Here is a 22,954-nt window from a genome sequence, read left to right as displayed (position 1 = left end):
TGAGCTAAACTTGCTAATGCAAATGATGCATACCTCTTAGCCCTCCCTGGTTTTGTAGAAAGTCTGATTTTGCTTTATATTTTTGCTGTGTCCCTTATAAAAAGTTTGACTTTCTGGTAAATCATTGAGGATTACATCCAATCACTCAATGAGTCTTTGCCAGATATTAAAGTTTCATAATTTTTACTAATCATAAAGTGAATGTCGATGCAAAACCTATTGTTCTATTAACTTTCTAAGTGAATTGAGTAACACTTACATTTTTCTCTTATTTTGGACTTCTATTTCCCATTATGTTTGGCTTTGTCCTTGATTCATTAGGAAAGAAATGGAGAATTTATGGAATGATGGGTAATAAGAAATTCACCCCGGGGATCACTTCTGTGGTTCTGCTTGACAGTGGCACAGGAAAATAATTTTCTTGGGTGGTGAAAGCCAGACTACCTTTTTGGCTAGGCTTGTATAGGCCCTAGGGCCAATAGCCTAGTACCTACCTATGAAGTATGAACCTATGGTGAAAAATGGATACATAAATACCACGTGAGCATAGGCAACAGGATAATGTCTGTCTGCTTAGCATAGTATGTTAGCTTGTACCCCTACATTGTTCCATTATTGTTATGTAAGTGAGATGTTACTGACCTATTTACATCATCTACTCTTTTCAGCTTTTACCTTACTTGTTGTCCATCCCTTCAGTATGAGTATGCAGAACGTTTTGGTATCACTAGCTTTACATGGGCTACCGAGTCTGCTACTGCTACTTACCTTGTATGTCTCTTAGCTTGAATATTTTATCACGTAAGCTGACAGCAACAACAATTTTATTACACTCAGCGCCATGCACATAATTACTTACAGCATGCAGCTACAGGTTTTAGAGTCTGCATGTCCTCCCTGTGGTCACGTGCATTTCCTCCGGGTGCTACGGTTTCCTCCCACATCCCAAAGACATGCTGTAGGTGGATTGGACACTCTAAATTAGCCCTAGGTGTGAGTGTGTGCATGTGTGTGCCTTCCATGGAAGGTTGGGCGCCAGGCTGGCAACTCGACACTGTAAAACTCTACTGCCAATCATGAGCAGACAGGTGATCCGCTGTGGTGACCCCTAACCGGGAAAAGACAAAGAAGATGCAGCTACAGGTTTTGCAGAAGCAGTGTACCTGTGAGTTACTCTGAGAAAGACACTTGCCAGTGTTTTGAGATAAAATGGAAGATGCAATTATTGCACCCTAGGTGATTAACTTTACTATATTCTAAAGTCAATTCTTTGGGGGTTGGGTTAGTCATATGGTTTTTACTGTTAGGGTCAGAATTTTAGGGTTTGGGGCATTTTACAGTTAGAGTTAGGCATGGAGACTATGGTTGATGAGGAGGTTTGGGATTAGGGTTACAGTTGAAGCTTTAGACTTATGGAAGATTTGTTTTTGGGTTAGAACTAGGGTTATAGTTTTAGGGTTAGGAAGGGGCTTTAGAATTAAGGTTAGGGTTACAAAGGGAGTTAGACTTGGGGTAGCAGTGGAGGTTTAGGGTTACAGAAGAGGTTTTAAAGTTAAGGTTAGGAATAGAGTTTTAGGGTTAGAAAGGGGGCACTATAGCTAGAGTTAGAGTCACAGTTGTGGACTTATGGAGGGGGTTTTAGGATTAAGGTTAAGGCTAGAGTTTTACAGTTAGTAACAAAATTACAGAATTAGATTTAGGGACTGGGCTTTTGGTTAGGATTACACAGAAAGTTTTAGGGTTAGACAGCAGGGTTTAAGGTTAAACTTAGACAGGGAGTTTTAAGGTTAGGAAAGGACTTTGTTTATTCATTTTTTTAATATCTTTATAATACATGTATGCTATCATAATCATATTTATGTCTTTTTCTTTTTGCTATATTTACAAAAAAAGTTCTTCACACAATTTCTTCCATGATTTTCCTACTATTTTACATGACAAAACTCTTTCATCTTCCACATAACACAAATTCGTTTTTGATTTCTCTTTTTATAGGACATATTACTTTTAACAGGAAGTTTATTTATACTTAACCTCCATAAGAAATCTTGACATTCCACCCAATGTTTATACAATTTCTCTTTTTCTTTAATAGCTTTTATTTTTTTCTTCTTGCAAATTTTCCCATGGATTAATACAAAATGAATGATCTATTATCTTTTCATACCATGTTTTTCTTTTCTTTCATTTCTTCAATCTTTATCTTATATATTCTTATCTTTTCTAGATAGTTTTGTATTTCATCATCATAATATTCTTTTTTCTTTATTTTGTTAGCTCTAGCTTCTTCCCACATCCTTGTATTTACAATTAAATGTCTTTCCGACTAATTTCTTTTTATCTTTTATCCATATTGACATTTTATATAAATTCAAAATACTCTAATTGCTACATGATTTATTAAACCTAAACCATCACATTCTTTACTCCTGTATAACACTTCTCTTAACTAGTTTCAATCTAGAACCCCATATAAAGGAAAACAATCATTTCCTTTACATCCTTTTCATTCATTTTTGGAATCATGAAAACACTTATTAAATATGCCATTTTACTTAACAACACAGAATTAACCACATTTCCTTTCCTTTTATATGACAATTTACATGTTTTTCATAATACACATAGTTCTTTTATACTTATCAAATGTTCCTGCTAAGTTTTCTTTATTTCCTGAATATCAAACTCTATTTCTAATACTTTTATTTCAATTAAAGTAATTTGTATACCTGCTACTTTCTTACTACTTCCCAATCATTGACTTTTTTCTTTATTAAGGGCCACCCTAAAACTATTAAATAATTAATTACTTTTCCATCCAAGAAAAATTCTTTGTTACAACAACTATATCATCCATGTGTGCTATTATTACTGGAATTTGTATACACTTTTCCATTACATATTCTCCCCTTTTCATTTTACTTTTAATTTCACTATTACATTCATAATAAAACAAACAGAATACTACTCACTGGATATGCTTGTCTAAATCCATTATTCATTTCTATTTCTTTACTTAACCAGCCATTAATTAGTATTCTTATGTTGTTGTTTTTACAAGCAGTTGTACATATGCTTTTAATTTCCTTACAAATATTGTAACTATTCATAATTTCCACAACACTTCATGATCTACTGCATCAAACGTTTTATTAACATCACCTACTATTAATTTTACTTCTTGTCTTTCCTTCATAACTTCATCTACTAGTTCTCTTAAAATCATTAAACGATCTTGACAACCACTACTTTTAATACTGAATACACTTTCTTCTAATATATTTTGTACTCTATTTTCCACCCTTTTCTGTATAATCTTCATAAATATCTTATAATCAGTATTGTTTAATATTATTGGCCTCCAGTTATTTCTTCTTTACTCCCTTTTTTCCATAAAAAAATGTAAAATTCCACTGCAAAATTCTTTATACTTGAGACCCTCTTCCATTCATTCATTCAAAATTTTTACTAAATAGGCTTTTTATCAACCTTTTAATTTTTTATGCATCTCATAACTGATTCTATCTGAACCTGCTACTGAATCTATGTTAATTTGCTTAATTAATTTATCTGATTCATCTATCATTATCTCCTTTCCAATTCTTTACTCATTAAATTTGTAAATATTTTAACTTGCCAATCATTTTAGATTCCTCTGCTTCCCTTCTTTGTATAAATCTCTTCTATATATGCCACCTTTGTTTCCATAATTTGCATGTTTCAGTATTCCCCTCATTATTTGTGCATCTTTTCACTTTTTATTTTTTTTTATTCTCTTAAATTACAATTAAAATCCCATTATTATTATGTTCATGTTCTGTATATCATCATCTAATATTTGCTGAAATAAATATTTTCTTTCTTTAACATTACATAAACACACTATTACAATTATGTGTATTTTTTCCTGCCATCTAATATCCAGGACAGTTAGTCTGCCCATTCTTACTAAAATTGTGTCTAATACCTTAACTGTTGTTCTGTATAAAATTGCAATTCTGGAACAATGTTCATTTTCTAAATTAAATATTATATGTTCAATCTCCAAGTTGTCTGTCTGTAATCTTTCTTCTTTTGTTATAAACCTTATGCCTTCTAATACAATTATGTCTATATCACAGTTTTTACACTATTCTATTATTCCTACTTTACTTGTTATATAAGACCATTCAAATTTATTGATAATACACTTAGGTTATTCTTATTTATTTATTGTTTTGTTTTAGTATGTCAAGTATTGTTTATTTTTCATTTCCCTTTCTTTTTCATTCTATCTATTCCCTTTTTTCTACCTTTTACATTTGTACTCAATTTTTTATTTTTCTATCTTTAAATCTTTTTACCTATAGATGTTTTCTTTTTAACTACAGTCCAGCTTATACCTTCTTCAGCACTAAATTCTGAATTTTCTTCTTTATTTCTTTTTTTACTTGTTTTATCTTATTTTCTTTTCCTGCCTCTCTACTTTCTTCAATTTTATTTTCATTTTCTATTTCTGTTTCCTTACACTCTATTGCTAAATATCCTTTTTGTTTACATTTATTACATTCCAACTCACAATTTTTCCCCACGTCACATCTTTCCACAAATGCAACACCTCCTTTTTCACAATTATTCATAATATGTCCCTCTTTTTTCACATAAACAAGTTCTTACTTGCGCCCAGTACTTCACAAAACCTCAGGTCCCTTCAACATTTATAACACTTGGTATATGCATATTCTTATTTTCCATTTTTAAAATACATTGTTGCTTCATCCCCCAGTCCATAAACCCCGTCATCATATACTTTTATAATGTCCAACACTTCTTTACAAATGTCTTTCAAATGTCTCTTTAAAGTCTCTGTTTCTATCTCAGTTCAAAACTGTATATGTATCTTTTTTAATGTTTCTCTAAACACAGTCTTTATTACATACTCATTACATTGATTTTCATTTTTCTTTTTTCAAATTCACTAATAAAGTTTTTCATGCTTTACAGAGTTTCAAAAATAATATCAAAAAAGTATTTTTGTTTATAAGAATACATGCCCTTACCTCTTGAATTGTAATGTCTAGAGGTAAAACAACATTGCCCCATACCTTGTACCGGTTTACTGCCACTTCACATTTATTTTGCAGCTTCACCACCAATTTTCCTTTATTTAAATTCTCCAGCTTATCTACCTTTTCTCTTAACATACTGGTCACTGTCTCGGCATAAGTCTTCTAATTTTTTTTTCTTTATCCCCCTCCACAACTTCCGCTATCTCCTCTTCCCATACATTCTCCAAAATATCTCAAGACACTTCACCACTATTCTCGGGTTCACTTTGGCTTATCATCTCCTTCAATATATCATCCTGCAACTCTCCTGATTGTAGGGTTGCAATAACAGACTCCTCCATTTCATCTCTCAACTCTGCAAATAAGTCTCACTGGAATGATGTCTCTGAATCTATCAACACACTATATCCTAAGCTGGTGATTGCCTCTGCTCCCTCACTCTGGTTTTCCATATTGCACAATGTTTTCCCAGCTGCCACTCCACTAGGACCAAGACAAGCACTCGTAATTGCTGACGATACTCGTTGTGATTACTATAATAAGTATGGAAAGTTCCCCAATGCCCTGTCCAAATTTCTCCTAGCAGTAGAAATCCCACCTAGGTCTCCAGTGAAAGAGGCGACTAGCCTAATGAAACTAACTCGGTCAAGAAAAAATACATACAAAACATAGAGTGAGTGGGTGTAACTCGCATTTGTATTCTAGGAAGTAAGATGTACAAGAGAGTTACACATGCATGCTGCCATCAACTAGATCATTGATGTGTCTTTGCATGCAAATTTTATTGTAGACTGTCATTATAGTTTTACCATATGTCTATATATTTATGTATCTTGAAGCAGATAATGCATTAACTTATTTTATGACTTAAATGATAACCAAGTTTTGGAGCTGACAGCAGTTTGTGCAGTTTTTATGGTTGACATTTTCTAAAATGTTTATTTTACTATTGGCTAGTAAATTTTGTTTTCACATCTTGTTCTGAAAATGTTAATGGTTACTCATCTTTAAGCATGCACATATTTTACTTTATAAAACAACAAATATTATTTAAAACAATCTGATAAATAAGAAAACAGTCAGAAAGATGAATAAAAAATGTGCATTTATGTGTGGTCTAAAAATCAAGTGTATCTGTGGGGGCAGAGGCAATTCCAAACAGGGACCAAGGTATGCTTAAGCCACCATCAGACATATTTTATTTAATAACTTGGTTCATTCACTGAGAACAATAAGGTTTACCATTTCACCAAAAGCAACATCCTGAGGCAAGGTGGGACATGTAACACAAGATGCAGCTTTACCTTTATGGTAACAAGAAGTAGGAAACTAAACAAATAATTCGTAATATTCCTCTTCTTCTTCCTTCAGAATCCTTTGCATTACAGAGCAGAATGCACAGTATCAACTGTTTCAGTAATAAATAAAGCTGAAGCCTTTACAGGTTCTGTCTTGGCAGTTCAAGGCAGAAGATTACGGTTGTGAGCTGCTAGCCTGCTTATGCCCAGCTTGATTCTCAATCTCCACTTGTCTACTGTGTGAATCTAAATAAACTTCTTAAAAATAGAGCTTTCTCAGGCTGCCACTGAAAAGAAGCAGCTGATCTTAGCAAGTGTACTTGGTTAATAAAGAAATCAAATAAAAACGAATAAAGCACAAAACAAATACACAAGATACCTGGGTAACCAGAGAGCCTGCACCCTTAATACACACTTCAGCAAATCTCTAGGAATCATTTTGAGGCATAGCCAGTGTGAAGAAAAGAGATACTGCCAGGACAGCTAGCTGGAATTTTGTAAATAATTATATTGTCATTAGTGAATATCGAAATGATTTATACAAGATGCTTTTGTTACAAATGTATTAGAACTGTAGGTCATGTGTATATCAAACTGCTTGTACACATGTGTGTTGAAAGGGTATTTGTAGAGTGGTGTGTTTGAAATGTAACCACAGTATGCCCTACTAGAAGAGACAGACATGTACCTGCACTATTGTAACTGTTTAAATGTATATATTTTAACAGTGGAAGCTGGAATAAAGGAGGTTAACTTCAGTCCAGGAAACTTTGGAAAAATATCTGAAATTAAATTATTTTATAGGCTACACAATAAAAGAGGCTATCTGACAGGTTTCAATGCAGCTAGAGACACAGAGTCTGTACTAGGAAGCTTTCTGTATTCTCTTCGGAGTGAACTAATTACTAGTCTTGAAAGCATGGAGGAATGCAATTTGTTTTATGACTTCCAGCATCTGCAAAAGACCTGAGCAAGCCCTTGTCTGTATTTTTTTTTACAGGTAGGTGCTAAGCAATGCCAGCTTCAGCAATGGGGGATGGCATACGAACTAGAAGTCAGATGACAAGAAGTGATGTCATTCTGCAATCCATCCCAGCAGTAATACTTGAGATATTATTTTGAGAAGTTTCTCAGTGAACCAGAGCATTCTGTATTCTGTCTTGGACCTGACAACAACTAGAAGATCCATTCACCACGTCTGCCTTGCTCTATTAGTAAGTTCTTAGGTTACAGTAATTCTCTTAGAAACAGTCAGGAATATAGTGAAGCTTAGTTTAGATATTTTTCTTTATTTGTGTGAGCCTGTACTGCAATGCTGTTTTAAATATTTTCTGGGGTTTTGAACTCTGCTGTCACTATGAACATATATTTAGTATTGTCTTGTTCTTTTATTATTATTAAATATATTTAAACCTTTCATTGTGGCTGATCTGTGTAGAGATATTTAAGTTTTGATAGTACTAACATATTTATTTGGTGACATTATGTGGGCCACTCCTAACAGCCTTGCTCTTTGTCAAACTACCGTATGTATTAATATTAATGTTACACAGTAGGTTTGGACACCCTTTGTTAAGGGTCTAAAGTAGATAAGGAGTGACTGGTGGCAATGATACCTACCTTATAGTCTGGGCAGAGGGAGGTATAGCTAGTAAACCTGTGCCAGCCTTTCCCAGGTGTGTGTGTGTGTGTGTGTGTGTGTGTGTGTGTGTGTGCGCGTGTGTGGGCAGGAACACGAAGCACTGGCTGGGCAGAGAGGGTGCTGGAGGTCTTGGCTTGGTCACTCAGCTGAGATCTCAACTCTATAGCTGTGCCAGTGGGGAGTCGTATTGGGAATCTGGAGAAAGAGGGAGAAACCAGCCCTGGATTGACTGTAGTCTCTAGGTGCTCTTATGGGAAATTGCACTTGCTGCATCTGGAAATACTGTGTATGTACCTGTCATCCTCCCAGTGAATGTCCCCCACAGGTGCCAGTGTTGAGGATTGAGGCTCCTTCATTACTGGTCCAATGGTGGGTTGTCGCAGCCAGTACAGGTGATGTACTTTCACTGAAGCAGCTTTCAGTGGTGGGACCCACACTGATGTCCTGCACTCTAATATAACTTGTAATGAAGAAAATCAGACACATTTATTAGCTATGGATACTGATCCTAAAGTTACAACAGCCACCTTTTTTCACATGCATTGAGAAAACAGAAGACTTCCTCTTGTTTTCTTACTTTGATCTTTTACTTCTAGTGGCCTCTATAAAACTTTTACAGTGTTTACAGTACTTTAGACTATTTATTTATTATTGATGAAGTCCATTTGGACGAAAACGCATGTATTAGAAAGGCGTTCATGCTTTTGGATTGTTACATTTTTATTCGTGTTTCTGTGTTCGTGCTGGGTGAATTGGTTTTATACATTAAAACTGAGTTATTTTGCAGTCGAGTCTCCTGCATCCGTTTTTGTGGTTTGGTGACTTTGGTTCGCTATATTTTCTTGGTTTTATTAAATAAATCCCACACTGTTTGTGAAAATGTTTAAGTGGGAAATGGTTTCCAGAAGGGCACCTGCTAAGGTCTGCGAAAAGAAATCAGACCTCATCCATAAAAAAATGTGGCAAAATAAATAAAAGCCAAGCATTTGGATTAAAGAATATTGCACAAAGACGGCAAAATAAATATCTGGATAAAATAATACTGTACACATGATGTAAAGTAATCTGAGCCCAATCACACTGCCAAATGGCAATAAATCTTGAAAACACCAATAGAAATTGTATTTTTTTGAGAAATCCAATCAGAAAATGTGGGCTATAGCTAAAACAGCTATTTCTACAGAACACAGCATCAAAACAATTACCAGGGGAAGTAAGAATATTCATCAGGCATAGCTAATCAATGAATTATTTTCTCTGAAACTAAGATCAATCTTACTCTGCTTGTATACTTGACACATGGTTATCATGGAAGTGCCAACAGCCATACGAGAAACTGGCAGGTACTTAAACAATAAAATCCTAAGCAAAGAAATAAAACACAGTGTACTGAATTATACCAAATGCAAATATGTGAAATAACTATACGGAAATTATATAAAATTATCAACAATCTCAGGATGAAACAAACTGTTATGCACGTTATATGCATATAAAGCGATGATGAGTGTTTGAATAAATGCATTATACATGCTGCAGAGACAAACACATCAAACTAGGCAACATTTGTGCATTACCTTGACATATTTTACTGCATTCTTGCCAAGAGCCATCTGGATCCCATGTAAAAAGGTCAACTCCCCGGTCTTCTACAGGAATATTAAAAGAATAGCGTACATCAGGACTGTACAAGCTTCCCACAGACAGGACCTTAAATGATGTGAAAAATAAATTTTTGATTTAGTGAGCCACCACTGCTGCTATGGTTATCAATTGATGTTCACAGACAACATGTAAAGTAAATAAAAATAGAATTTAATCGATCCTCTCTGCCAAAAAATTAATGAGCCACCGATTTTAATATAAAAACATACTCATCATCTCTGGATTTAGTACATTATGTAATGTAGTGCTTTAAAAGCACTTGCATACACTTCATATGCAGGGTTTAATTGTGCAGTAAAATAAGTAAAACACACCAAAGTACTATGCACGTTTATGATTTTGATGTTTGCGTAAAGTTAAAGGAAAATATATCTCTAAGTATGTCTGCATCATTCACTTTTCTGGTTTATGATAAGAATCAGCTCTTACTCAGTAATTTAGTGGCTATTCCAAAAGAAGGAATAGGTACTACTATCAATCGAAATTTAACTGACACAATCTAAAGTGGCATCAGAATGGGCCAGGCATTATTTACTTCAGTTCAGTCAGCTGAAGGAAAACTCATTCAACAAAATACACGAGTAGGGATGGCTTAAAGCTTAAACAAAACAAAAAACTGAAAAAAAATGTCCAAGTACCAATTAAAATTAATGACAAGAGGAAGGAGAGTACAATGGCCAAAGGCCCTGCACCACATTGCTCCCCCTTACTCAAAAACAAAGATAGAAATAGTAAATAAGAGAGGTTGTGGGAAGGATCATAAATTGATGGAACTGTAATGTAATGCTGCACCTTGACAATAACTTTAATCATAGGATTCAAGGCCATTAGAGTTCTATTGCTGAGGGCATTTTTGAAGCACTGTTACAAGAAATATAAAATGCAAACAAGATCAAGAGAGTTACAGCCAGTAAGAGGAGTAAGGTATTTCATATGGGACATTAAGGACTTCATGTTTGGAAGATCTTAAATAGCTAAGTGATTGATACAGTGTTAAACACTGTACAATGCAACTGCTGGACTACATCTCTAATTTACCAGAATAAAACATTTTTTATTTAAAACACCATGCGCCAGAGTTTGTTCACATGCTCCTTTATGCAATGATAAGCAGACACACAGTTATAGTAGTGACAAGAAGGTAGCAGCAGTTACTCATTTGTTTGTAAGTTCAGTAGTGTTCTCTTGTGGAAATCCAATGGGATGATTTTATTTTTCAGAGAAGGCTATAAAACTGGTCCAAAATGTTGATCTCTTTTCACTAGAAAATTAAGCTGCAGTTCCTTTGCTAAACCATAACAAAATAATGATGAGTAACAGTAGATCCTCAAATCATCGTGATGCCTACCACTGTACAGTCTATCAATCAAGCCCCTTCAGAAAAAATTCCAATGCAGTAACAGCCCCTTTCACTTGTGGACCGATCCGGCTTGCCCTAAATATTCTGAATCATTCTAAGTGAAGGTGCATTGCAAACCATTTACATCATGTTGTGGACAGCACAGACTATTATAATCAGGTCATCAGTCATAACCAACTCGTGTTTGAGACACGTATGCAAAGAACTTCACAATGAAAGCAGAGCTGTAACACCATATTTGTCCCAGATAACTACCACTATATTTCTTACTATTGGATACAACAGCACACAATATGCTTAAATCAAGCCAAAAGCCTGGATAGTACTACTGGAATATAAGGCAAAACTTTATGGGAGCTACAGTGAAAATTCCAACTTATAAAGGCTGTTAATTCTACAGACAAAATTACTCAAGATGTAACAGGTCTACCTTCTTTCAGTCTCGAGGGGAACAAGCATTTTGTCAAAATGTCTGATGTATTTAGTCTTCTGAATAACTGGGGTGCCTCTGGATATCCACAGTATTCCAAATTATTTCACCTTTACTCTCTTCTGTTATAAAGCTAACAGTAAGAAAATAACAATAAAATGATTTGTTCTGGAAAAAACTCTATGGAAAAACTATACAAAGTTCACAGAATATTAATGCCCGTAATTCACAAATCATTCTAGTCAAAATCAGAACTACTAAAATATTATTTAAAGAAATAAAATACAGACTCAGTTTAGGAGGATGAATGTTAGGCTCTTACCCAAAAGGTAGAAATTCCAGGCAGGAGAATGCTTTTCTTGAAACCAAAACAAAATAAAATAAAATACAACAGGAGGCAAATGGAACTCTGAGAATTTAAAACAAGTACTTTCATTCACAAATGGAAGTTCATCTGTTAAGCATATGAACAAAAACAGTTTTAAGTTTTTCTTGTTATGTAACTGTTTTAGCTTCATTTGGCTCCTATTGTGTTTTATTTCATTTTCTTTCGGCTTGGACTTTTCCAGAAGTATTTTGTATGCATTCTTTTCTCAGGGATGATACAATATGAAATACTGTCAGAAAGGTCATTTTCTTTAATATGAGAAGACGTAAGAAGGAAAAGAGACAAGCAAGCAAAAATGGTTGACCACTGAACTTTGACTAATGAATATGAAATATTACAAGCAAAAAGACTAACCAAGCATTGAAAAATATGATGCAGAAAAAAAAAAAAAGAACGTTTCCAAGGGAAGTCCCCAGTTTTCTGGGCATCTGAAGAAGGAAGGGGTGACTGGCAAAACACATTTGTAACTTGTAGAAATTTATATAAATTTAAAGACCTACAAAATCTCATCAGTCAGCTATGGCAGGACAAGACGAAGACTGACTTTCCTTTATTTTTGCTCTCAGTCTATGATAATAAGAATTCAGATAAATTGAGAGAGCCCGCTTTTGGATTTACTGCTAGAGATTCAGGCAACAGTTTCTAGAGTTAAGCAAAAGGTCAGGCAAAGGTACACCCCTTGGATATTCTTATAGGTTCATAGGTAGATACTAGGCTATTGGCCCTAGGGCCTATATAAGCCTAGCCAAAAATGTACACTGGCTTTCGCCACCCAAGAAAATTATTTTCCTGTGCCCCTGTCGAGCAGAGCCACAGAAGTGATCCCTGGGGTGAATTTCCTATTTCCCATTCAATCATCAAGATTTTTCTTGAAGAGTGCTAATGAGGAGCTCTGTTTGACATAGATAGGTAGTCTGTTCCAGAGTATGGGAAGTTTGTGGGACAGGAATCTATCCCTCCAGCATGTTCTGTTTATTGTGGTGACAAGGTTTAGGTCCCTAGAGTGTGTAGCTCGGAGGGATTGGGATTTTTTTAAGTGGAGCATGTCCAACAGCTCTGGGTTTGACATAGCTTTGTATGTTAGGCAGAGATCGCATCTGAGTAGGCGATATGCAATGGAGTAAAGCTGGAGTTTTTTGAGACGGTTCATGAGGGCATCTGTTTGAGGCCAGTAATCCTCTTTGTGAGGTATTTCTGTGGCCTTTCCAGTTGTTGTAGATGTCTTGTGAGGTACATACCAAAAGGGGCGTTGTACTCTATAATGGGTCTAATGAGTGATGAGTAGAGGGGAACAATGACCTCTTTTTTTCTGGATGAGAAACCTTTTGTGATGAGGTGAGCCACATAGAAAGATTTCCTGATCACTGTGGCGATGTGATTATCAAAGGAGGGACTACTGTCCACCTGTGTCCCAAGGTATCATCACATTTTCGGCGTTAAGTAGACTACCAGCTATGTGGTACTTCATGGGTACAGAGTTTTTACCAAAGGGGATGACAATACACTTCTTGGCATTGAGCTTCAGGCCATGGCTTTGACACCAGGCATCTGTTTCAGTGAGGCCCTTTTGTAATATGTCCACATCATTAGGAGTTTTGATTATGGCTCCTAGTTTGCAGTCATCTGCAAACTTTGTTAGCCAAAGACCTTCTGTGTTAGCCTGTACTTCAGAGAAGTAGATACCAAACAGGAGAGGACCCAGGACTGAACCCTGTGGTACTCCACTTTTCACTGGTCTGAAGTCGGATTTGGAGTCTGCTACTTTCACAGTGTGGGTTCTGTCCATGAGCCAGTTGGCAAGCCATCTTGTGACATAGGGATTTATACCTAGTTTAGTGAGCCTATCTAAAACTCCAGAGTAGGGGATGGTGTCAAAAGCCTTGGCGAGATCTAGATAAGCTGTGTGAACCACCTTACCATCATCTATGGCTTTGGTGACTGCTTCAAAGACGTCTATCAGGTTTAGGAGGCATGATCTGCCTTTTACAAATCCGAACTGGGTAGGGTCCAGAGTTTGGAGACTACCAGTGTCTTTGTTTATGAGTTCCATGATGATACGTTCCATGGCCTTGCAGACCAGGCTCATCAGGCTAATGGGGCAGTAGTTCCCGGGGGTCCGTCGTGGCTCCCCTTTTGTGCAGTGGGATAACAGTCGCAGTGCGACATTCAGTGGGTACAAAGGCTGAGGTGAGGCTATGATTGAACATGGTACTTAGGTAGGGTGCCAGTTCATTCTGTAGTTCATGTAGAACGCAGCCTGGGATATTGTCAGGTCCCATGGATGCTGTGTTCTTGGCTTTGGAGAGTGTGTTTTTTACCTCTGCAGCCGTGATTACAGGAACTTTGCATTCTTCCGGTATAGAGATGGGCCCTCTAGGGGGTGAGAGGGGGGTAAAGTTAACACTGAACCTGTCTGCCAGAATGTTGGCAATATCAGATGGTTCTGTATATTTAGTGCCATTGTGCTGTAACTCAGAGCAGATCTGAGTGTTGCCATTGAGATTCTTGACATAGCTATAGAATGCTTTGTGGCTGTCTTTAGAGTCTGTGGCAATTTTATTTTCGTAACTAGCTTTGGAGGATTTTATGAGGGATCTCAGCTTCTTACTGAGGTTGACCAGGGAGTTCCTCCAGTCATTGGATTTTACTCTTTTTTGCAACAGTTTCTTTCTTCTGTTGTAAAGTTTGTTTATGGCAGAGGACCACCAGATTGGCTTCCTTTTTTTGGAAGATAGCATCTTGGTTCTATTAGGGATAGCATGATCCATGCACTCGTGTAAGTGCTTATAAAGTGCATTTGTGTAGGATTCAGCAGTCGTACCTCTATTGTCCTTCAGCATGGCTGTCATGAAGTTTGCCACTTCTGTCTTAAGAAGTGTGAAGTTGGCTTTGGAGAAGTTTTTTACGGTGGTTTCCCTAATTGAGGACGGGATGTTGATGTCTAGGGTGATTAGCTTGTGGTTGGATCTGACCAACGAGGAATTGACCTTTAGTGTGAAACACCAGTTGCCCATGTTGGTAATGACCAGGTCTAGGATATTGCTGCCCCTGGTGGGGGTGTGAATAAGTTGATCCAAGGCATTGGAATTTATGAATTCCAGAAAACGTTGAGCAAAAGAGTTGGTACATGAATAGTTTTCCCAGTTAATGGTGGGGTATTTGAAATCGCCCATTATTATGGTGTTGGGTTGTACCCTAATACTTTCCAGTGTATCAAGAAATGAGGAGTGGGAATCCTGGGGCATGGTGGGGGGTTCTGTAGCAAGCTACAGTTTGGATTGCGGTCTTGCCCTGAGTTATCTTACTTGATTGAGCTTGTTAATGCACATGGAGTACATTTCTAACCTAAGCCAAGGAAGAAGTAACACAAGGTAGAAGGTTTTGCTTTTGTTTTAGGAAGAACTCTTAGTAACTTTATATCTGATGATCTCCTTAATGAACACAAATCCTGTTTGCCAGAAGTAACTTTTCATCTTCTGCTTGTTGTTATCTCAGATGCAACAGCGTAATGAATATTTTGATAGCAGAATAAGAATTATCACTCTAAGACAAGAGGCAGCAGCATTAATTTTACACAGCAAATTTTACCATTTGTTATAATTTGCTGGAAATGTTTAAATACATTTTATGCTTTTTATAAAATATCTAAACAGTTTATATGGCACAAAATGGAAAAACAGCTCCATTCTGATAACTGGGATTGCCTGATAAAGACGTTTTAATCTTTCTCAAGTAGACAAAACATCCTCAGAAAACAACAAATGCATTAACTATAGATTCTGCAAAACAGGAGTAAAGAGATTCTAGGCTGGCATGGTAGATCTTGCTCACTGTAAAATCAATAAATCACACATCATTGGCAGAGAAAATATTTGATACGAGTCATTTGCTGTCTGATGGAGAACCAAGACAATCTCAGATAAAAAGCTATTAAAATTAGATGCCTTCTCCCTTGAAACTTTCAGTAACACTTTCCTACCAAGACAAAATGGAGGGAATGGGGAGGGGTGAAGCTTAAGAAATAAGGAGAGGTTGGGATTTTGGAAGCAGATGTTTAAGGAGAATAACAATAATCATACAGAATATTATATTCATAAAGTAGCAGAAAATATTTTAAGAACTAAGCCAACACAGGGATGGAGAAAGAAGATTCTGCAATTAAGGATAAAGACAATAGGGGGCTGGAATTTATTGGAGAAAAATGGCAAAGGAACCAAGATATTGGGAGCAAATAACTATAGAGGGAAAGGTAACAGAATGGGAAGATGCCAAGAATGTATTTGGACTGCAGGTTAGAGACTGCCTTCCCCATCACGGACTGATAAATTATAGACAAACAGAAACAGGGAAATCCTAAATAAAAGACCAGCACTGGTGGAGTTTTTAGTAGAATCTAGAACAGAAGCTACTGTTAAAAAAGGAATAAAATACTGCCTGATAAGTATAAGAATCAATCAAAGGAGGTTAGAAAGGATTGGGAAGAGAGACTGGATAAGCAATTTACAAGAAACAATGGGGAATATATGTATACCTCCCAAATATGCAACACAGTCTGGAAGATTTAGGATTTTTGCTTGGGAATGTTTACATAGATATTTTATACCCCAAGTAGACTCCAGAAACATAAGTACAATAAGTTTAGCAGAAGCATATCGATGTCAAGTGGGAATGGAAATCAAAACAGAAGTAGATAAAAATCAGGCAGCAATTGAATGTGCCAAAAAAAACCCCGAAAGAATATAAGGTGAAGGATCAGATGAGAAGGCAAGAAATGTGGAACATGCATGAATATAGCTGCAAATACAGAAAACTCTTGAAACAACCTCACATCGATCAGGTTCAAGCACAGGAATGGTTAAGGAGAGTTGACTTTAAACCAAAAGATGAAAGGTTAATATTGGCAGCCCAAAATAATGGACTATGTACACACTGGTTTATAAAGTCCATTGAGCATGTGAGAGAACCAGGCAAATGTAGGTTTTGTAAAACAGGACTGAGAACAATCACACATCTTGTTGCTGGTTGTGATACACTAATGGCAGAAGTCTGTGTACATTGGCCGGCTGGTTTAATCATTACAAACAGACACATTATAGGAGTAAATATGTACATCAGGTCAGGTTGGATGGAGATAGATTAGTGAGTTGCTTTCCATGTGGGCATTGTAATTTTTGCAAATTTATTAATAAAGATACATATTTTAGTTCTAAGGTATTTGAGGTTTGGACATATGAGAATTGCAACACTGATTGGGTGGTGTATTTAGCAATGTATTCTTGCTCAGTATTTTATGTGGGGCCAACTTCACATCTGTTGAAGCTAAGGATGTCTGAAAACCTTAATGATATACGGTGTGCTAGACAGACCAATGCATTGTATAAACACCCTTTGAAACATGTTTCTGCCCGCTTCATGTTTACTATTATAGATAGGGTAAACTGTAAAACTGATAAAGTCGAATGGCACTCATTGCTTAATCAAAAAGAACAAATGTGGATTATTAGATTAGGGGCACTATTTGCACCAGGGCTCAATGAGCATATATAATTAATTGCAGCCTTAATTGGCTGATGAAATTATATTTAAATCCAATAAGGGGTTGATGTTAATATGCACTGATGAAGGTGTATGCTGTTCTGATATTTTCATTGTGATGTGGTCCATTGTGCTTTGACCTTCATTAAATTTCAGTTGGAAGCTGACTTCAATGTGTTGGCTCTTTTGTGTATCAGTAATTGTGGTTTGGCCTTGCACCTATCCGTACTTGCGCATGATTCAGTCAGTTGTATTCATGAATCCCATATGAAAGACCAGCACTGGTGGAGTTTTTAGTAGAATCTAGAACAGAAGCTGCTGTTAAAAAAGGAATAAAATACTGCATGATAACTATAAGAATCAATCAGAGGAGGTTAGAAAGGATTGGGAAGACAGACTGGCTAAGCAATTTACAAGAAACAACGGGGGAATATATGTATGCCTCCCAAATATGCAACAAAGTCTAGAAGATTTAGGATTTTTGCTTGGAAATGTTTACACAGATATTTTTATACCCCAAGTAGACTCCAGAAACACGAGAAGAATAAGTCTAAGATGACTTCCCTGCTTAGTTTAGCAGAAGCATTATCAGTGTCAAGTGGGAATGGAAATCAAACCAGAAGTGGAAACACGAGAAGAATAAGTCTAAGATGACTTCCCTGCTTAGTTTAGCAGAAGCATTATCAGTGTCAAGTGGGAATGGAAATCAAACCAGAAGTGGATAAAAATCAGGCAGCAATTGAAAGTGCCAAAAAAAAAAAAAAAAAAAAAAAGAATATAAGGTGAAGGATCAGATGAGAAGGCAAGAAATGTGGAACATGCATGAATATAGCTGCAAGTACAGAATACTCTTGGAACAACCTCACATCGATGAGGATCGAGCTCAGGAATGGTTAAGGAGGGTTAGGACTGTATACTGAAAGGCATGATAATGTGGCAAGATTGTTGCATTGGGGATTGTGCAAACATTATAATACTGAAGTAGCTGAAAAAAAATGGAAACATGAGCCACAAAGCATTATAGAAAATGATAAAGTTTATATCACACTGGATCATCCATTACCAACAGTTCAAAAAATAGATGTAAGAAAAACAATTAAAATAGTCCATGAAAAGAATACAAAAGTAGCACTGATCACAGAAATTGCTACACTCACAGTCTACAGTGTGTTACCTACAGTGACACACAGTCATAAAATACCAGGATTTGCAGGCGGAAATGACTGCAATGTGGAAGAGAGGTACCCAGACAGTTCGAATAGTAGTAGTAGTAGCAGCAACAGGTCTTATAAAAACACATTTACAGTTGTACTTAGATATGTTACCAATACATGTAAATCCTTATGAACTGCAGAAGGAGTTGATTCTGGGCATACTGCGGATACTGTGAAGAGCACTTCTGGCTAACATCAAAGACTGAAACGATACTAATTTCATGAACTTGACTTAGGAATGTGGTCAATTGCCATCACAGTATTAGAAACCCAAAAGATTTGGAGAAATTAATAACTGGGACAGCCACTTTATAATGTTTAGGCATCAACAGGCATGCTTTTCTTCCCTTTTGTGAAAGAGAAAACATTTGATCTGGTTTGCTGAACTCTTGAGTTTTCTGGGTACAACATTTTACTTTCCTGTCCATAAAGATACTCTGCTTCTTTTTTGTTGCGTGAATAAAAAATTACAGTTGATCAGACTGATCCAGACACTATCGGGACAACATCTAGCATGAAAGAAAGATCACTACAAAAAGAAAAAAATGTGTGCTGGTTTCCAAATGAGATTACAACTCAGAAATCCTTCTCCCTGAAGAAACCAATACTAAAATAATGGGTTTTTTTGTATATTTTGTGTTTACTGGTTCAGAAAAAAGAAAATGTTAGTTTTTCCAGTATGAAATTCAAATCCCTAGGGGATTAAGCACAACTGTGTTAGATACTTAACAGATCTTTAAGAAAAGGTCAGTGTGACAGCAATCTTAACATATGGGTTTAAGCATTTTCAGTCTCACTGTCCCTTTCTTTTTTGTATTTGTTATTTAAATGAAGAACAGGTTTGTATCACTGGTTTAGGCTTTACTGCTTTTAAATGCAAATGACATTGTATTAGAAATATACTATTCACTATAATATAATATGATAGAAATGTGACAGATTCTTATATGACATAAAATGCAACTTAACTGGTCAACTTACCTGCACAATTAGTTCTTCTTGTATTCGACCACTGCAGTTAATTCGCTCTATTGCGTTACCTGAACCACTATATTCAATGCTTGCACCATGTAAGTTTAGCTCTCTTCGGAACATGCTCACTACAAAGTTTCCATTCAATACAAAATCGCCTTGGCTGTCTGACAAAGCTGCATCAAAAGAAGAACACATGACTCAACACTAAACATCCTTAAAATCAGACACTGCATCTGTATTACTGATGACCATTGGGTTAAGTAACTAAGGATCAGTGGGTTAAGCAACTAAGTGTGCTTTACTATAACTCCAACATAAAGTATTAAAACATATGTCTGTGTAGCAATAAACTACAGTATTATTTATAGCCACACTAAAGAGGTTGGGTCATTTCGATCCTAAAAATACAGCAATGACTATGGTACCTGAACAGCTTAAGCTTAAAAAGCATTACAGGAAGCACTAAAAACAGAGTAAGAAAAAAGCTGAACTATGGAATTATAACATAGCTAGCTAATTAAAGATTTCCCCTTGTAATTGATGACTTTTGTGTATGTAATGTATACCCGGGGGCAACAACAAAAGTTATATACTTAGCATAACACTAGATAAGTGTTATCTTCTTTCGTTCATCTCAATCTCTGGGTTATTGGATCCAAAGTGATCCAATAGTGGTAATTATAAGTTATGCATTCACCATAACTTGCCATCTGTGTTGTCCATTTTCATTCTTCCTCACTAATGGGGTTTGGATCCGATCTTCGGCTCCATCTCGGCCACATACACAAGACTTCCGATCCAGCTCTTGAGCTCCTCCCTCTGCTGATAATGCTCTATTCTATCAACACCACCTCACATCAAGTTTGCAGCCTAATCTCCCACTTTATAATGCAGACAGATATAGATATAAGAAAAGTCAGGGCTCAAACCTGGAACTGAATGGGTCCAGTACACTCTAACAGATACTTCTAGGACCACCAAGGATGGTGGATGGGAGGTAAAGTGAGGAAGAATGATAATGGACAACACAGATGCCAAGTTATGGTGAGTACACAATTTATAAATCTGATGTTGTACTTTTCATTCTTCCTCACCCATGGGACAGAGTCCCCAGCTACATAGCCTTCAGGAGGCCCTCATAGGGACATGCCAGAGCACTGTTGAACCAAAAGAAGCTGTCTGGAGACTTCCAGGAACCGTCTGTCCTTGTGGAATAGGTCTGATGGCCTTGGATCTCGGAATCAAAGATGGGAGATGGATAGATCAGAGAAGGAGAGAGAGAATGGAATTAGGAGGTGCACTCATAGATCCAGGAAGGAACGGAGCTGGCAGGACCCAATCTGGATCTCAGCTCTGAGAAATTTCTGCATCATCCTATCCACATCTGCCTCTGACAAACTGCTAGAAGATCTGGCAGACACTATGGATGTGGGTCTATAGTGTTTCTTTGGAGTCTGAAAAAGTTAAGTTGGCAGAGAAGGTAACAAAGGTTTCAGTGCATACTCTGGTGTATGGCTTCAGCAGCTTGAAGTAGAACCCGGATCCAAGGACTTAGGATCTGAAAATGGAAAAGATGGCAAGGGTGAAATGACAATAGGAGCCAAACCTTTCACATCCGATGGAGGCTTTGGATCCGAGGATGGTCCAAGAGGTTTCAGATCCGAGGTGGTCAGAGCTGAAATTTTTCTAATATTTTCCAACGGCTCCAAAGAAGCCCTTGGTGACTTTTGAGGAGACTGGAAATCTGAATCAGACAATCCACTGGATAGGAAACAATGTGGATTCTTCAGACCCTGAGATAAGCAAACATTGACACCATGCATTTGGTGACAGAGCTGGAGAAATGAAAGTCAGGGGTACCTATCAAAATGAAATATCTGTTAGATGAAGTCAGACACAACTGTAATGATACAGGCCAATGGCATCCAGTAACACTTTATTGGACTTCTAGTTCCTTATTCTAGTGGTTCTGTGCCTTCCAGTTGCCTAATGTTCAAAAGTCAAAGTCAAAATAAAATGTATTGCCATTTAGAACTACACACGTGTAGCCTAAATGAAATTTCGTGCATCAGCTCAATTCTTGAGATTACAAAGGAAAGTGAAACAACACATACAAGTACAGGAATAAACATAACTAACAAATACAATACTACCCCAATACATGCAAGAAAGAACACTCACATACGAAAAGAATACCCTCCCCTGAGTTAAATTAACTATCCTATTTAAAGTAATACAAAACACACTACAGACTGAAATGCCTAAGTTATTTGTCTAATATTGCACTTGAGTGAGTTAAATAATATTGACTATGGATATAATAAATAAATATTGCACTTAATGGAATATATGTAAGTATATATTGCACAAATAAAAACGTACTTATTATGTGTCCAGACCCCTGGGACTAGTGCCTGAGTTCTGAAGTTTAATCACTGTAGGGTAGAAACTGTTACTGAATCTTGTAGTCCTGCAGCAGATGCTGTGATATCTCTTGCCTGATGCCGAATGGTTACAGAGTCCATGTCTAGGATGTGTGTTGTCCTGTATTATTTTGGTGGCCTTTCAGATGCTACTTGCAGAATAAAGATGTTGCATCGATGGAAGACTGGAACCTGTTACCTTCTCTGCAACCCTCACCATTCTTTGTAGCGCCTTCCTTTCTGTAACTGTGCAGCTTCCAAACCGCACTGTGAAGTTGCAGGTGAGGATGCTCTCTACTGCACCTCTACAGAAGGTGGGGAGAATATGAGGAGGAAGCTTAGCTTTTTTCAGTCTTCTTAAAAAGTGGAGGCATTGGTGCCCTTTCTTGACTAGTTGGCTGGTGTTTCCTGACCACTAGAGATCCTCTGATATGTGCATACTTAGAAATTTTATACTCAACCCTCTCCACACTCTCAACATTGATCCTGAGTACTGGGTAGTTTGCTCTTTTCCTGAAGTCGATGATGATCTCTTTGGTCTTTTTTACATTCAGGTCTAGGCTCAGAGATGCCACCTCCTCTCTGTATGCCCTTTCATCCTCCTTTATGATGAGCCCCACAACTGTGGTGTCATCAGCAAACTTGATGATACAGTTGGACTTGTGCTTAGCATAGCAGTTGTGGGTCAGGATGGTGAATAACAGTGGGCTGACAACACATCCCTGTGGAACCCAGTTGTTAATTGTGATGCACTTTGATGTGTTCTTACCTGAACACACCCCTCTGTGGTGTCTCAATCAGGAAGTACAGGATCTGGTTACAGAGATGTTTACTGATTCCTAAATGTGCCAGTTCTTCTATCAGCTGCATTGGTACCACCATATTAAATGGAGAGCTAAAGTCTGTGAATAGCATCCTTTCATAATTGTCTTTGCCCTCTAAATACTCAAGTCAGATGTGTAGTACTACTGATATT

General features: G+C 36.8%; 1 protein-coding gene across 1 annotated transcript in view; it reads right to left on the bottom strand.

Annotated features, from left to right (window-relative positions):
* Window positions 1-22,954, bottom strand: part of ADAMTS20 (ADAM metallopeptidase with thrombospondin type 1 motif 20) — a 3,636,702-nt gene that overhangs the window by 2,063,986 nt on the left and 1,549,762 nt on the right. Inside the window, exons 17-18 of the mRNA XM_044087413.1 lie at window positions 19,562-19,728; window positions 9,566-9,698 (exon numbers count right to left, since the gene is read on the bottom strand). Coding sequence (XP_043943348.1) covers window positions 9,566-9,698; window positions 19,562-19,728 — 300 coding nt within the window. The remainder of the gene's footprint in view (window positions 1-9,565; window positions 9,699-19,561; window positions 19,729-22,954) is intronic.

This window comes from Protopterus annectens, chromosome 11.part0 (genome assembly GCF_019279795.1).
Source record: "Protopterus annectens isolate FY-2018-M chromosome 11.part0, PAN1.0, whole genome shotgun sequence".
Lineage (NCBI taxonomy): Eukaryota > Metazoa > Chordata > Ceratodontiformes > Protopteridae > Protopterus > Protopterus annectens.
This window is presented reverse-complemented; position numbering and strand designations above follow the sequence as displayed.